The following is a 15,222-nucleotide window of genomic DNA, read 5'->3' as shown; positions in this document are numbered from 1 at the left end:
ATGGAGCGGGGGCAGGCTCGGTGACGACGGAATAGGCTTGGTTTCGCAGCCGCCCAAGTACCACCCGGCCAGAAGGCAGACAAAGGCATCGGGTTGTTTGTTGGCACCAGCCCCCAGCGAGCCACGCGGCGCAGACAGGGCTCGCGCGGTGCCCAATTCGCATCATCCGGCACTGTCCGGCACTGTCCAGCGCCATCCGGCATCATCCAGGTGGCATCACCACAATGTATTTGTTCCGGATCCGACGCGAGCATTTCTGTCCATGCTCTCGCAGCAACTTGCAGACCCCTACGCACTGCTCTTTGTCGGGGAGAGCTGTCGGTTCGCAAACTTCCACATGGCTGCTAGATGCGACGGCTCCAGGCTGTACAGGTCGACTTGGAAGCCTGCTGCAGTTCCAGGAAGCAGTCGTGCGCCGCAAGAGGCAGAATCGATGGTCAGTGCATTTGTTGCAGCACATGCAGTCGGCGCTGTGCATCGCGCCTGCATAATCACGATGCTCACCCTCGAGATGGCTTGGCGCGTCCGCAGAGCGGCGCTCCATCAGCGATTTGAGAATCTGTTTCGAGCTTGTGTCGTCGAGCTGGACAATCTTTTCCGCAAGCTGCACCACCGTGAACGGTGCGCCGTTCTCGTCAACGAGGTCGCCGTGCCCTATCACTTCAGCTTCGCCAAGGCCGTCGCGCTCCCGCTTGGACTTGACTTCAGGGGTGCCTGGGCCGCTCGATGTCGTGCCGGCACTGGTGCCGAGGAGCTTCTGCACCCGTCCCTTTCGCGCAGCGGACTTGCTGTCGGCCTTGGAACTGGATTCATCGGCGACACGGCTGCGCTGCCGTGATTTGGCCGCTTTGGGGTCGTCGGTCGCTTCATCGCCATACGTACTGTGCTCATCACCGTGGACATTTTGCGATCGCTTGTCGGACGACTCTGGGCCGCGCTTGCCATCCTTGCGCTTGTCAACCTCGCGGGACCGAGCTTCATTCCACTCTCGTTTAGGCCTGCCTTTATCCCTGGACTCGCCGTCGCGCCCCTTGGCACCGACTGGTTCTCTCCGACTGCTTCTTGCGTCCGTGCCGCCGCCATCCTCGACAGGATGCCGTTCTCTTTCGCGTCGATCTTTGTGCTTGCGGTTGTCTCGGTCCCACATCTGTGCATCGTCGCCTGAATCCGAGCCACTGCCGTACCGATGCCTCTGGGAGCTGCCCTTTTCTGCTCGACTCTTTGTTCGTGTCCGGTCGTTCTTGTGACCGCGATCTCGGCTCGGGCTGCGGCTAGCGCTCCGACTCCAGCTATCACTACGGCCCGACCGCCGGTCGTGACTGCCGCTACGCTGTCGCCTGCGCCCGCGGCTACGGCTATGGCTATGGCTATAACTGCGACTCGGGCTGAAGCTTGAACTACGGCGGCGACTGCGATGGCGACCTCGATCGACGCTCATGCTTCGGTCGCGGCTCCGACTCCGACTTTGACTTTGGCCGCGGCTCAAACTTCGGCTCCAGCTTCGTGCGCGGCTTCGACGCTGGCGTGGGCTTGCGTCAGAGTCGCTGGCCGAGCTCAGATCGCCAGTGCGCCGACTTTGTGCGTCGTAGCTCTTGTGGCCTTTGGACTTGCCCTTGTGCTGTCGGCTGGCCGAGCCCACTGATGAGACAGACGAATCGCGTCCGCCGGCCGGGTATCCCTTGGAGCGCTGAGAGCTTGTGTGTGTGTCGTGGGTGGCTTCCGATCGAGTGACACTTTTTTGTGCAGATTTGGGCCGCTGCTGTTGCTGGTTGGGCGAAGACTCGATTGACGATGCAAACGGCGACCGTGACCGTGACCGCGACCGGGAAAATGAGTACCCGTGCTTTGGCCGCTTTTGAGAGTGAGAGCCATCGCGATCGGAGGGGCGACGGGGAGGCTCAGAGGCTGGAGCGTCGCTTCCTGGAAACTCGCTAGCCGAATTGGCAGCCACAGACTTTCGCTTTGCCGCAGTCCGATCGCTGTCGCTCTTTGCCGGTCGCTCAGATCGAATGCTACTCCGACGGTTGCTATCGGACTGCTTGTTTTTGAGCGATTGGGCGGCGCCTCCTTCTCTGCCGCGAGCCGGCTCTTCCCGGCGCTTCTGTGCGCTGCCCGCCAAAGCCTTTGACTGAGTGGATTCCTTGGTTTTGTCGCGATGGCTGCCGTCAAGCGAGTCGTCCTTGCCATCGATCTTGGGCTTCTTGGACTTTTCACTGTGCCGACTCTTTGCGCTCTCTGGCTCCGCACCCCTGCCTTTGTCGCTTGCATCGTCAGGTCGCTCCTTTTGTCGGAACGGATCGCCTAGCTTGGCTTTGGTGCGGGTCAAATCCGCGTTTGGAGCCTCGCTTCCAGCGGGTTTGGGCTTATCTTTGGATCTCATCTCGCTCGCTTCGGATCGCTTGGACATATCGCCGTCGGCCGGGAGAGCTGCTGGGGCTCGGGCAACGCCGACGGGAGTCAGGCCTGAGGCGTTCTCCTTGCGACTGGATGATGCCGAGTCCTTTCCAGAGACCGATGGACGGTGCTTGGCTTCGGACGGATCCTTTCGAGTCTGCTTAGAGTCGGTGAGGTTTCGAGATTTCGACGACCGTCTGTCCGCTGAAATGGAGTCGCCAGAGCCGTCCCGCGAGCGCTTGTGCCGGTGACGATCGGAGCTGTCGTCGTCGGAGGAGCTCGATCGAGAGTGAGTCCGGGGCTTTTTCATCCTAGTCTGGCCCTCATCTACGGAGCCATCGCTGGAGCTGGGCGAGGCGTGCGGGGCTGCGTCGTCATCGGGCTGAAAGTCCACGGTGCGCTTGACGTATTTGCCTCCGCGCAGAATCTTTTGCGTTTTGGACAGCATCGATTCGACCTCCGAGCCGGGCGTGACTTTGAATTTCTGTAGTTGCATCGGTAGCCCACAGCATAGAGGCGTTTGTTCGCACGTCAATCCAAGGGTGGTGGCAGGGAAGGGGCACATGCGCATGCCCCCATTCTCCACAGGGACACTGTCGGCCAGCGTCCCATCCAAAGACACCCGCCACAGACACTCGATCTGTAGGCGCCGCTCTCGACCTACTACTTACGATCAAATAGTTTCGCTCATACTTTTCTTTGTCAAAGTTGAAGTCGTGTTCGATCGTTTCAGAGAAATCGGGGTGGCCTTTGACGTGGACGGTAATGTCCATCCCGAAGCCACCCCATCCGACTTCGGTTATGGCGAATGGTGGCTGGCTCACAGCTGAGCGAAGGCGCCGGCGTGAGCAGAGCAGACCAGACAGAGAAGATGGACGACGGGATTAGCGGGGGGGGGGAAACGACGAGCGACTGGATCGGCTGCAAATAGGGCTCGCTGTGATGGCAGCACTCGCGCCAGGTGGGGGGGGAGCTTACTCCGGATGGGGTTATCAAAGGTTTCATGCAGCTTGAAGTCGACGCTCTCGATGAATCCTTCATCATACAACACCAGTCCGTTCTCGTCCAGGATGGCAATGGAAACAGTCCATCTTCTCCACGGATCGCCGTGTTCGGTGGGAACCAACCCCCGCTTCTTAAGACTCGAGAACGAAAGGACGCTGTTTTCTGTCGTGACCCGGACGATTCTGCGGATGGTATATTTCTGGTTTGGGTTGTTCAAGAGGACGCAGCTTTAGCCCAGGATCGCACACAGATGCGAGTGTGTATGGGCGAACGCAGCCCGCGCCCAGCATCGGACTGGGCTTGGGGACAGCGGCACTACCTTGGACGCCTGGGTTGATTTGGCCATGATTCCTCTCTGTCCTTGGCCACGGCTCTGTTCTGATGGCCGATGCGACAGAGCACACGGCCGGGTTTGCCTGGCCCTGGGCGACGGCGAGGTCGCTACTTGGTTCTCGCTACTTGGTTCTCGCTACTTGGTTCTCGCTACTTGGTTCTCGCTACTCGCTTCTCGCTGCGGGTCTCGCTCGATTGCGCACGTGAGGGACTCGCGCCGGCCTGGCTCATGTCCGGCGTCAGAATCTGCTTGCCACCCTGGCTGAACCACATCGCCCCGACCCGAACCGCACGCCGAGGGCCTCGATCGATGGGCCCGCTGCAGCTTCAGATCGTGCCGGTGGGCACCATTGACCTCACACTGCCCGGAGCGCTGGGCCTCACTTTGCTCAAAGACCACGTCCGTCGGCATCCGCCAACCTCTCCTGGGGAGCAAGCAGCCCGCCATGTCGTCGATGCCATCCTCTTTCTCGAGAAGCACGAGATGATCTCGTACTCGATTCACGAGCTCCTGCATGGGCTCCATTCAAGCCCCGTTGGCGAGCCTGCAAACTCGGACAGGGCCTTCCGGTTCCGCATCTACTTGCATATCCATCCGAGGGGCGTTTCGCCCGATATCTCGCCGACAGCACTGAAGAACATGCAGCGGTTCGGATCGGTGCTCTTCAGTCGCCTCAATTCAAGCAAAAGCTGCTGGGACTTTCAGGATCTCAACAACAGCTGCGATGCTCTGGTCGCAGATGACAACCCAGCCCATACGAAGCACCAGTCGATGGCAAGTACAGGCTTGGGGCAACTCCAACTGCACTGGTCAGCATCCTCGCACCAGCCGTATGCATCGCATAGTCCCGCAAGGTCACACCGTCGACTGACCTGATCCTCTCTCTAAAAGTCGCCTGTCACCAAGCTGTCTTTGGTATACCAGGAAGTTGACTCTCCGCAGCCAGTGGCGCTGCTGAAGCCATGTCCATTGCCTGAAATCCAAGCGACCCTGGATGAAGTGCTGGAGAGGCCTGCGCCGGTCGGATTCAGGACCACACTTTACGGATACCAGAAAGTAAGTCGATCAACTCGAGTGGACTGCACTGGCCGATTGATGCACACAGCTCGCGCCCGACAGATTGCGCCGACCTGAAACGTCATGTCGTTGGCTCGTATACAGCGCTCATTGTGGAAGATCATGCAGCGGGAGCTCTGCCCACAGATGTTTGTCGATCCCGAGCTCAAGGAGATCGTCACCATCGATGGTCGCCGGCTCTGGCTCCGCCTCCGGGACTTTCGAGTCATGGACACGCCTGTCCACTACAGCGATATCAAAGGGTGGGCTTAGTTTCATACCACAACCTGTCTCAGGCATGGAGGGGACATGGACGACCCTGTAACTTCTTGAGCCTTGTTTCGATTTTGACTGCTAACCAGCTCGCGGTCGCAGCGGCATCATCTGCGAAGATATGGGCACCGGAAAGACCTGTCTTTGGTATGAGTTCCAGCTGGGTGTCTCGCCGGATATGGCGGAGAGGCAATCGGACAGGGCTTGGCTGATCGAGCGTTCTTGGCTCGACCCATGGTTCCGCTTTGGTTAGCATTGCTCTTATCGCCTCGACAAAGCACCACATCAGCACCCCGCCCATCGATGTCGATCTGCATGCGGACCTCTGTCGCGACGAGACCGTCCATGACCTCGACGTCACCCACACCGAGACGCTCGTCAACCTTGCCGCAGCGGCCTTTCTCAAGACAGCGACGCCCTATCGACATCTGAAAGAGTGGATGCCGCCGGTTGTCTACAAACTCCTCCGCTCCACATCGCCGTACTACCTCAAGTATCGAGAAAATCGCTCGGGTCGGGCACTTCGGCGTCTTGGGTCCCTGAAACCCCTCAAGGTCTACTTGTCCTCGACGACTCTTGTGATTGTGCCTGATACTTTAATTGTTCAATGGTGCTTTGAAATCCTGAAGGTCAGTGTGGATGCTTGCCTGGCCGTTTACGCTTCAAATGCGCCCGCTGACACTGCACGAAGCAAGCCCGGTCTGACCTGGACCAACGCTGCAGCACACCCAGGATCGGGCCCTCAAGTACACAGTCATTGCCGAGGCCGAAAAGCCTATACCGCCCGCCACGGAGCTCTTGACGTTCGATATTGTCATCATATCCAATCCAAGATTTGGTCTTGAGGAGCAGCGCGGAGGACTGGACTTTGATGGTGCGTCGAGACACAGTAGCCATGGAGCATTCAGGGCAATCGATACTTTGGGTCCATCGCAGTGGCACTAGCCAGGGTCACAAGAGCTTATCGATCGTCGTTTGTGCATCGCTGATCACGGGCACATATGTCTTGAGAAGTAGCAGACGATATCTGCTCTTGTATCTGTACTCGCCCAACACCGATTGAGGACTGACGGTGTCTCTCCATGCGTTCAGGTATCCCCCGCGCCTGTAACTGTCCTTACGTAGGCGCTTCTCGAGGGTCGAGCTGTGCTTGCGGCAAGAAAGATGTATATGTGTCGCCTTTGCTCCAAGTTCATTGGCTGCGAATGATTGTTGACGAAGGCCACTCCATGGCCGACGACAAGTCAAACCAGGTTCGGCTGGCATCCAAGCTTGCAGTCGATCGGCGATGGATCTGCACAGGTGAGGCCGGCAATGTGAACTGAGCGTATTTGAGAACGGGTCAGATCGGTATATACGCCGGTACTGCTTCAGCCATCCAAGCCGCCGACCGACGCTCAAGTAGTCCCTCAGCTCGTACACCGATATACTCCTGCAAGCAAGGTGTCGGCGCACTGGACTTTGTGTCGATGGTCTCACCGGAATGCACCTCTCTGCCAGGAACACCTATGCCCTCTGTTTTGTCTCGGGCGGCCAGTAGACACATGGAAAAGACGGATCTCAAGAAGCTCGAGTCACTTGTAACCGAATATCTCCAGATGGAGCCATATGCATCGAACCGGGGTTAGTGCATAGCTTGCAGACGCATCGCTCGGGCAACCGGATGGCCTGCCGCCTTCTCGAGCAGAGTGGATTCACGCGCTTGTTGCAATCCCGCAGATTTCTTTAGCAGAGACATCTCGAAGCGCTTCCTCGAGCGCGATGCTGAGGGGTGCTTCCTGCTCAAGGCCATGTTCAATCGCATCATGATCCGAAATCAGGCTGCCTCGATCGAAGCAGATATCACCTGTAAGCGGTTGCGACACTGCAGGGCAGCGCCATCCCGACGCAGCCTCCTGCTTTGGCTGCGGAGATATCCTAACCGACGCGTGCTGTGCATACCACAGTGCCTCCACTGCACGAAGTCGTATGCTTAGTTGAGTTCAACGCCATCCAGCGTATTACATACAACAGTCTTGTTGCTTTGATCGGTGCGAACGCCGTGCTCTCTGAGCGCGAGGACGAGGACTATCTTTTCCATCCTCGAAATGCAAAATCGCTGCGACTCGCCATCAGAAACATCCAGCAGAGCTGCTTCTGGTATGCTGGAAGCGAGCAGGGCGAGCTACTTCGCCGCATCCGCGACTCGTATCATCTATGTGTCGAAGAGCTTGACAAGTACACGCCAGAGCACCGACCCAATTGGAGCAACGACGACGTTTACTTGCTGAAGAGCTGCGTTGCTGCCCTAAAGGAAGCCTTGGACTCCAAGGTCTGGGAAGGAATCTCCTCAGTCTCCGAATTGTGCTACCTGCTTGACCATGTACCAGACTTTCTCCAAGAGTTTGCGGTGGTCCCCGGGCACCATTTGGTCAGGACGAAGCCGCTGGAGCCTGTGTCAGAGCATGAAGTCTGTCTTGCGACAGGACACACTTTGGAAATCATCCGACACATCATCAGGGTCCGGCAGACGGCCGAGGCTCAAGGCAAAGACCCGTCAGTTGACAGCGAAGAAGCATGCAACCGGACGTTGCGCAAGCTGTCCAAGTGTTTCGAACACGTTGGTGTGGACGATATTGCGGATGCCCTGATACTGGCAACGTCGAGTCAGAAACTCAATTACATCATCGACCAAATCAAGAAGCACTACCGGACTGACAAAATCATTATATACTGCCAGGCAAGCCGTGGCGGCGGAGCTAGTTTGATGCTGCACACTCTCTTCAGAGGCAGCCCGGTTCAGCGACACAGTTGGTGATCAGCCACCTGCACCTGGATGATGGACTCGATCGATCTTCAGACGATCGCGTGCTGACGCTCGCTTTCATATCTCTGTATGCTCACAAAGCACGATATGGAAATCCACTACATCCACGAGGCACTCCGGCTCGCGAAAATCAGGTGTCTACTCTTTCATCGAATGAAAATGGTATGCTGCTGCCATTTCACGTGTATTGGCACATCCCTTCTCACTCCTCGCTGCCCAGCCGAGCTCACTCGACATCATCTTTGGTCTGAAAGGGCGTGTGGGAGCGAGCACATAATCTCACCAACTTCAACACAGCGGAGGAAATCCGCGTGATTGTCATGGACGTCAAAGTTGGATCGTATGGGATCGATCTCTCGTCGGCGGTACAGTGGTCTTGCTCTGGAACGCACCGCTTAGCACCGATGCATATTCTGCGCGGCCGAGGTGCCCGTGTTGGCTGCTGGAAGTACAAGTGGACAATAGCCGGTATATGACGGGGTACCCCAAAACAACGGAACTGAACATCTCTCATCCATTCGATATCCAGTCCCGTGTCTATTTTCTAAGTCCAGGCAAGAAGCTGCGCAGGAGAGCGACAGGCTGTTACATGAATGCTTGCTCTGAGAGCGTCTGCTTTACGGGATGGCGCATATCGCTCAACACCAGCACTAGCATCATGATTCTGACCCGAACACTCTTCTAAATGCGGACACATCTGCTTTGTTTTGTTCCACAGTCTGGCAGTCCGCAACGGAGCGACAGGCCATCAAGCGCGCCCATCGCATCGGCTGCACCAAGCCGGTCTGGGTCGAGACCCTGGTTATCCGAGGCTCGATAGAGCAAGAGCTATGGCGCCGCAAGCAGGAACTGGTTGGAGAATGTGCGCATCGCTTGACAGACTGTGCATCTTTCCCAGGCTCTTGATGACACTCTGATCCGTGGATGGTAGCACTTGATCCGTGGCCGCTTCCAGCTCAGCTCATTCCGTTCCGATGTATAGCTTCGATTTCCAAACGGATCGAGGACGACGGACCGATGCGGTCGCTGCTGGCTTCGTGCAGCTTTATCTACGACCTCAAGATGCCTGACGGGTCTGTCCAGGATTATTTTACAGCCGATGTGCTGACCTATCAAAGCTTGATCTCCGAGGCCCGTTTTCCGCCACTCCTGGAGCCCATAGCGCTGCTTCCTCGGTCGCGCAGACTCTTGGCTGTAAAAGACACCAGTCTGGGGTTGTCGACCGAGCCGCCGCGTGCTGACAATGTTGCACCGTCCCAGATCGACGAACTTTCGGACGAAGGCATCGATATCGACCACGATGACATTTACTACCGCGAGAGCCACGACAATACCGAGCTGCAGACAATGGAGAGCATGGTCGGCGCACTTGCTTACGGCAGCGACAGTAGCGACGAAAACTTTGATCGGATGGTCAGGGATGGGCGTGCTGGGCGCGGTGCCATTCCTGGTCAGGGAACACGCCGACGAACAGATGACGACGACTACGATCATGATTCCGAGCACTACCGCGACGATACCCCTCAGGACGCAGAGGATGGCCAGCGCAACGCTCCAACCGCCAGGTCGACTCGCCTGGACCGAGACGGCGGGCTTTCCGAGAATCAGCCCGGCTCAAGGAGGCCTGTCCGGTTTGCCCCTGACGACGACGATGCCGATGCCGATGCCGATTCATCCGCATCTGGCCCGTTCCGCCCTCAGAAGCAGCCCAGGCTCGATACAGATCCGCATGGGTAGCCCACATATGCACGCGGTCAGCGGCGAGCGACGGCCCTTCACCCACCAGCAACGCCGATTCACCAGTATCCATGGCCGCGCTCAATGCTTGTGGGTGTGAAACCGTATATTCGGGCGATCCGATTTGTTCTCAAAGTGTGAAATAGAAAGAAAGAAAGGTAACTCCTGAGAGGCAATCTCCGAAACAACAACAGAATGGCAAATACAGGACATGTCACCAGGCCGACGCACTTGTCCGCTGATCGCAACGCCATTGCGTCGGTCTGATGCCTTCGCGGTCGATCACACTGCTGCTGGACCCACTGTCAGGCCCCGGAAGCTGCTTCTATAGATACATCACGGGTTGGGCAGATTTTGGTACGAGTACTGATACGACTTTGTGGGAGGTGTGGGCGCGTAAGGTTGTCTCTCTTGGTTGGGCGCATATGGCTGCCTCTCTTGGTTGGGCATGTATGGCTGTCTGTCTTGGTTGGGCGCGTATGGCTGTCGCGGAGGGGGCTGTCCGGGTTGGTACTGCGCTGGGGAAGCATAGGCGCTGCCGTTGAAGGAATAGCCAGTGCCCAGCGACGAAGGACCGCGCTGCATGGGATAAGGCGTCGGGAAGTTCGCTGCGCCGTGTGCACTTGAGGTCACGGGCCAGGCTGAAGACGAGTAGGGCTGTTGGGTTACCGATGGGTTGCTTCGGCCAACGTAGGGCTGGGCCGGACTTGTGGAATAGGGACTTGACTGGGAGGATGGGAACTGGACATAGGAAGTGGGATTGGACGGGGGCAAATAGGCTTGTAGCGAAGGCATATTGATCGTGGCGGGAGACAAAGCACCATGGATGCTATGAGTGCTGTGGGCACTATCGCCTGTTGAGTGCCTGGAGGCGCTGCTACGGGCAGGCGGGTTGACGCTTGCGGCAGACCACGGCGTGCTGGGCATAGGGACGTTGTGGTGCCCTTCGGAGCGGCCTGGATGGGCGGCTGCATAGCTAGACATCTCGCTGTATGGGCTGCGAACTGGAGCATACACCGTTTGCGCCGCAACTGTTTGGACTGTGCTTGGTGCCGGTGCCGCTGCCGCAGGACTAGTGGCGTGAGGTCTGTGCAGCACATTGTCGCACGCAGCGCAGCGAACGCTGTTAGCGGGATTCAACAACGTGCAGTGTTGACAGGGAACTTCGCTGCGATCATCCGCGGTCGAAGAGTGACGGTCAGAGGCTTCAGTTCGGACCGGCTCATACACTTGTGCAGGAGTTGCCGCGTGAGGCACGTATTGCTGAGCCGGAGGGGTTGTAGTGCGAGGAAGGTATGGTTGGGCTGGAGGAGTCGTCGTGCGAGGAACGTACTGCTGGGCCGGGGGTGGGGCTGTGGGCTGGTCCTCGACGCGGAACGATGACCCACGCGGAGGAATCGCGGCAGGTCCGACATACTTTTGAGCCGAGTTGGTCCTCACGGGCTCTTCAGGGGGCGCCTGCATCGAGCTTGTTACGGCTGAAGCTGCAGAAACGGGGTGCACGGGCTGAGGAGCTTCGGCAACTGGCGGATAGACGGCCGGGGGTGCCGCCGATAGGTAGTTGAGGGCCGGCTGGGCGGAGACGCTGGGCACTGTGGTATCGGCCACCGCCTGTGGCCGGGGAGCGGCTGCAGCAGGGGCCGCTCGAGTCGGCTGCGTATACATGGTCTCGGCATAGCGGAACATGTTTACCGGGTCAGGAAGGGGCACGCGGGTGGTCAAACTGCCCATTTGCTTGATCGATTCGATGAATGTCTTTGGGGTGAAGAGCTCGGTGCCGCCTTTTGGCATGTTTGATCGAAAGGAGCAAGGATCGAGCCGAGGTGACGGGTGGTGAGGTGCGGTTAGTGTGGAGAGAGAGACACGCTCTGCCAGTGCACGATCAGTACACCCTCGGTGCATGGTCTGCCCATGATCGGTGCATGTGGCGTAGAGCCGCTTACCGATAATGATCTCGCGCTCGAACTCCCTGGCGAGGTCGTAGGTCACCTTGACCTCGGGATAGGTGCATCCGCCGATGAAGAAGACGATGATGCGAGCACCGTTGACACGATAGTCGTTCTGATCCCGGCCGACGGTCTGCTTCTTGCCCCACTTGGGCTCAAACTTGGCCAAGGTCTTGACCTTCCCAAGCCCGCGGTCGGGGCTGTCCGTCGCCTTGTTATCGGCCAAGAAATAGCCGCCCTTGAGCACGTATGGGAAGATATCGGGATCCAGCTTGCCAAGGATGGCGTCCTGTTTTTTGGATATGCGGTGGAATCAGCAGTGGATACGGCGTTCGCATGGCTGGGTGGGCCAGACGCGATGGCCAATATGAGAAGCGAAGCAACACTGACCTCAAGGAGATAGCGCAGCGTCGGGATATGGCGGTCGATGCTCAGGACCTCCGCCTCAACATCGGCCACAGGGTCTTGAGGGCGACCCTTCTTCTTGGCGTGAGCCGACAGCTCGTGCTTGCGCTTTTCCTTCTCGAGCTTGCGTGGGTAGTAGGAGTACGGGCCCTGAAGCAAGACATGTGCATCCAGTGTCAGCGAGGGGTTCGAGGGATCGGATCAAGAAGGATGCGTCTCCGGGTTTGGTCACGCCAGAGTGCGCTGGATCAAGCACTGGCTCGCACGTACATCCCGATCGATGGGCGAAATATCCAGATCCATCAGTCCGCGAACAAAGCTGATATCGTCGGTGCTCAACTTTGCACGAGTGTATATGTCGTTGATTTGAGAATCGTTCAGCTCCTCGATACACAGGAGGAAAGCGAGGGCGCGCAGACGATCCTCGATACTACCGCAGATCGGTTGACAGCACCGTTAGTTGGTATCGAATCGGGCTTCCCTTGGACCGCAACACAGAGTGCCACAGCGATATCAAGACTTACTTTTGGGCGTCGTTCTCAATGATTGCAATGAACTTTTGGATCAGCTTGGACGCAGGCTTTGGCGGTGCTTCTGGGTTCCCAGGCTCAAAGCCATACTCGAACCCGGTATAGGCAACCTAAATTCGGCGGTTGGAGTAAGCTGAGCTGAGCTGAATACGGCGATACGAGTAACAGCGCCGACGACATCGGGAACGGCACAGCCTGCAGTGCCGCGTGGCGTGGTGAACAACTTACGCCTTCAAGCTCGCCGATCTCCTTCAGATTGCGAGCGGTATGGCGGGCCAAGAGCTCAGTGCAGATTCCATGATGCTTTCGGATCTGGAATGCAGCAGGAATACGCCATGGTCAGGGAGGGGTGGCGCTCACGACAGAAACCGATCGTGCATTACACGCGCAATCTCTCCAAGCCGCTACCTCTGCCATTTGCTTTTCACGCTTCTCTTTGTTGAGGATGGCTTCCTTCAGATCCGCCAGCTTGTCATTTGAGGCTGCCGTCTCGTTCTTTCCGAACTGCTTCACCAAGGCTACGACGCGGTTGATCACCGAGGGCAAGGGAGCATGTCGAAGCTCGGCCTATCGCCGCCGCCCCCCAAAGCAAAGTGATTAACATTACAGGAGATACGCTTTGTGAAAACGCTGCAGCCACTTAGCGGACAAGCTGACTTACAAAGAGATCGTCGTCTTCGTCGAGAGCGAGCGAGCCAATCTCTTCCTCCGAGTCCTTGACTGGTAGTCTGCGAGCAGGGCAAAATGCTCAGTTGCGTTCGACGATGGGCCCAACTGTCGAGACAAATCGTGCTCGATTATATGCCAGCAAGCCAGACCGGGCCATATAGCCGCAGGCGCGGTGATGGGGCCCAAACAGGTGTCTCGGGCCAAGCGAAGGCGACGCTCTACAGCGAAGTGCCTCCGCGCTCACGCACCTCACTTGGTTGCCGTCCATGTCCATGATATCGTAAATCAGAGACTGGTAGCTGGGTGAGTGCGAAATCGGTGTCAAAACATCGACGGCACGGTCGATGATCAGCAGTTGTGTCTGCGAGTACGGCGTTGGGCGCGGAAAGTTGTACTGCGGATCGTTTCTCAGCACGTCAATCTGCTGCTGGACGCTTTCGGCAAGCAGGGCACAGAGGCCGCGACGCTGGCCGCCGGGATCGCAGAAGCGAATCGCAGGCTCATCTCCAAGGAGCAGCAGCAGCGATATAAGCTGTGGTTTGCGAAAGCCAGGACAGAGTGAGAATGTAGTCACGGCAGCGGCACCGGGCTCCGGCACCGAGCAGAATATGACGGGCGACTTACCTTTTGTGCGCTGTCGTTGATCAGACCCTGGATCTGGCCGACCGACTGTGGCTTGAAGGAGATCTCGAGAGAGCCGGGCAAGTCGAGGCTGAAGACACGGCTTTCGGGCACTGCGAGAGAGGCGTCGCTGGCGGGTCAGAGCCTTGGCCAATGATGATGCTACTGCTGCTGCTGCTGCTGCGGTGGACAGAACAGGGCGAGACATACCATCAAAGCTTATGAACAGCTCCTTGAATGTTGCCAAGCGGTTCCGAGGAACCTCTCTCAGCAGCTTGTTGGCCAAGGCATCGTCAAAGGCTGGAAACAGTCGCCGTGCAAGAGTGTGAACATTGGGATGTGTATGGCCAAGCAGAGTCCGGGAAGCAGTCGAGCCTCCACCATGCCAAGAACTGGGTATCCTGTGGCTGCGGCGGCGGCGACACCCCGGGAGACCAGAGTCGATAGGGGATAGGATGGTCGAGGCTGCGAGAACGCACCTGTGGTCACGCAAATGTGTCCCTGGGCATATTTTGGAGTGGGGCCGGCAAAGTCCTTGATGATCAAATCGACGTTCTCGGCCGTGGGGGTAATGAAATAGAGAGCCTGGGAGTTCTCGTTGGTGGCTCGGTGGCCGTTGATTCGACGGGCTTGGGCTGCAGACGGAAGTTGGACCATGATGAGCACAGCAGCCGGCAGAATGCAACGGATATAGTGGCTAAGGAGAAGCAGAGGCCCGGCTGCAAGGGCCATGTCATCTCCTTCCTGAGACTGGTCGAGGGGACCTAGCCGCTCTGGCATTCGACAGACGATACGCACGGGTAATGTAGACCTGGTTGAGGTCGTCCGTGGTGATGTACTTGCTGAGAATCTGGTTGGAGGCATCATCAACGACAAGAATCTTCCACTCGCCCGGACGCTCGTTTATCTTTGGGTCGCGGAGAACCTGGTCGAGGAGATCTGGAGGATGAGGAAGGCCAGGACAGGTTAGCACGGCCAGGGGTCGGAGCTGGGCTGGAGCTGGGCTGGAGCCGGGCTGGAGCCGGGCCTGATCGAGCACGGCGACAGCTGAGGGAGCTTGCGCGCAGACCCCGCTACGAATACAACAGGAAGGGCACATTGGCAAGCGCCAGAGGCCCTTCTTGATGATGATGAGAAACATCTTTACTCTGGCGGACAGTGTCCTTGAGGGAGAAGGGCATTCTGGGCCGTGGTTGCGAGTGGCAAGAGAAGGCAGTGGCTTGGGGGACACGACGGAAGCACCAGCAGCCAGGAAAGCGAAGCCAGACCCGAGCGTGATGCTGCAGATGGCTGAGGCAGGAGCAGGACCGGCTCGATAGCAGGCGGCGGACGACAGCGACAGCGACAGAGATGGCAGCAAAGTGTCCAAGGCCAGGACGGGGGACGAAGCCACGCCCGCCAGCCAAGAGGGGCGCTGAGCGGACGGTGGCGAGACGGCTGCTGCGC

General features: G+C 58.0%; 2 protein-coding genes across 2 annotated transcripts; one reads left to right on the top strand and one right to left on the bottom strand.

Moving 5' to 3' along the window:
* Positions 1–4,002: 4,002 nt before the first annotated feature.
* BJ171DRAFT_294362 (SNF2 family N-terminal domain-containing protein) lies at positions 4,003–9,823 on the top strand. The gene is made up of 16 exons (XM_053106968.1): positions 4,003–4,507; positions 4,625–4,789; positions 4,895–5,052; positions 5,165–5,209; positions 5,316–5,691; positions 5,786–5,936; positions 6,155–6,364; positions 6,563–6,685; positions 6,782–6,910; positions 7,009–7,781; positions 7,950–8,030; positions 8,123–8,233; positions 8,398–8,422; positions 8,587–8,730; positions 8,851–8,941; positions 9,129–9,823. Exons 1-16 carry the CDS (start codon positions 4,043–4,045, stop codon positions 9,703–9,705), a joined length of 3,624 nt encoding a protein of 1,207 aa, XP_052969348.1. The 5' UTR covers positions 4,003–4,042; the 3' UTR covers positions 9,706–9,823.
* Positions 9,774–15,164, bottom strand: BJ171DRAFT_294255 (Sec1-like protein). Its single transcript, XM_053106966.1, has 14 exons — positions 14,924–15,164; positions 14,575–14,715; positions 14,256–14,411; positions 13,987–14,076; positions 13,780–13,889; positions 13,404–13,687; positions 13,148–13,214; positions 12,895–13,053; positions 12,715–12,798; positions 12,481–12,596; positions 12,227–12,386; positions 11,942–12,106; positions 11,549–11,840; positions 9,774–11,386 (listed from the first exon to the last, which is right to left on the bottom strand). The coding sequence occupies exons 1-14, from the start codon at positions 14,955–14,957 to the stop codon at positions 9,942–9,944; spliced, it is 3,303 nt and encodes a 1,100-aa protein (XP_052969347.1). The 5' UTR covers positions 14,958–15,164; the 3' UTR covers positions 9,774–9,941.
* Positions 15,165–15,222: the final 58 nt, after the last annotated feature.

This window comes from Polychytrium aggregatum (assembly GCF_025602895.1).
Source record: "Polychytrium aggregatum strain JEL109 chromosome Unknown BJ171scaffold_8, whole genome shotgun sequence".
Lineage (NCBI taxonomy): Eukaryota > Fungi > Chytridiomycota > Chytridiomycetes > Polychytriales > Polychytrium > Polychytrium aggregatum.
The sequence above is the reverse complement of the archived record's forward strand: the minus strand, read 5'-3'. Positions and strand labels throughout refer to the sequence as shown.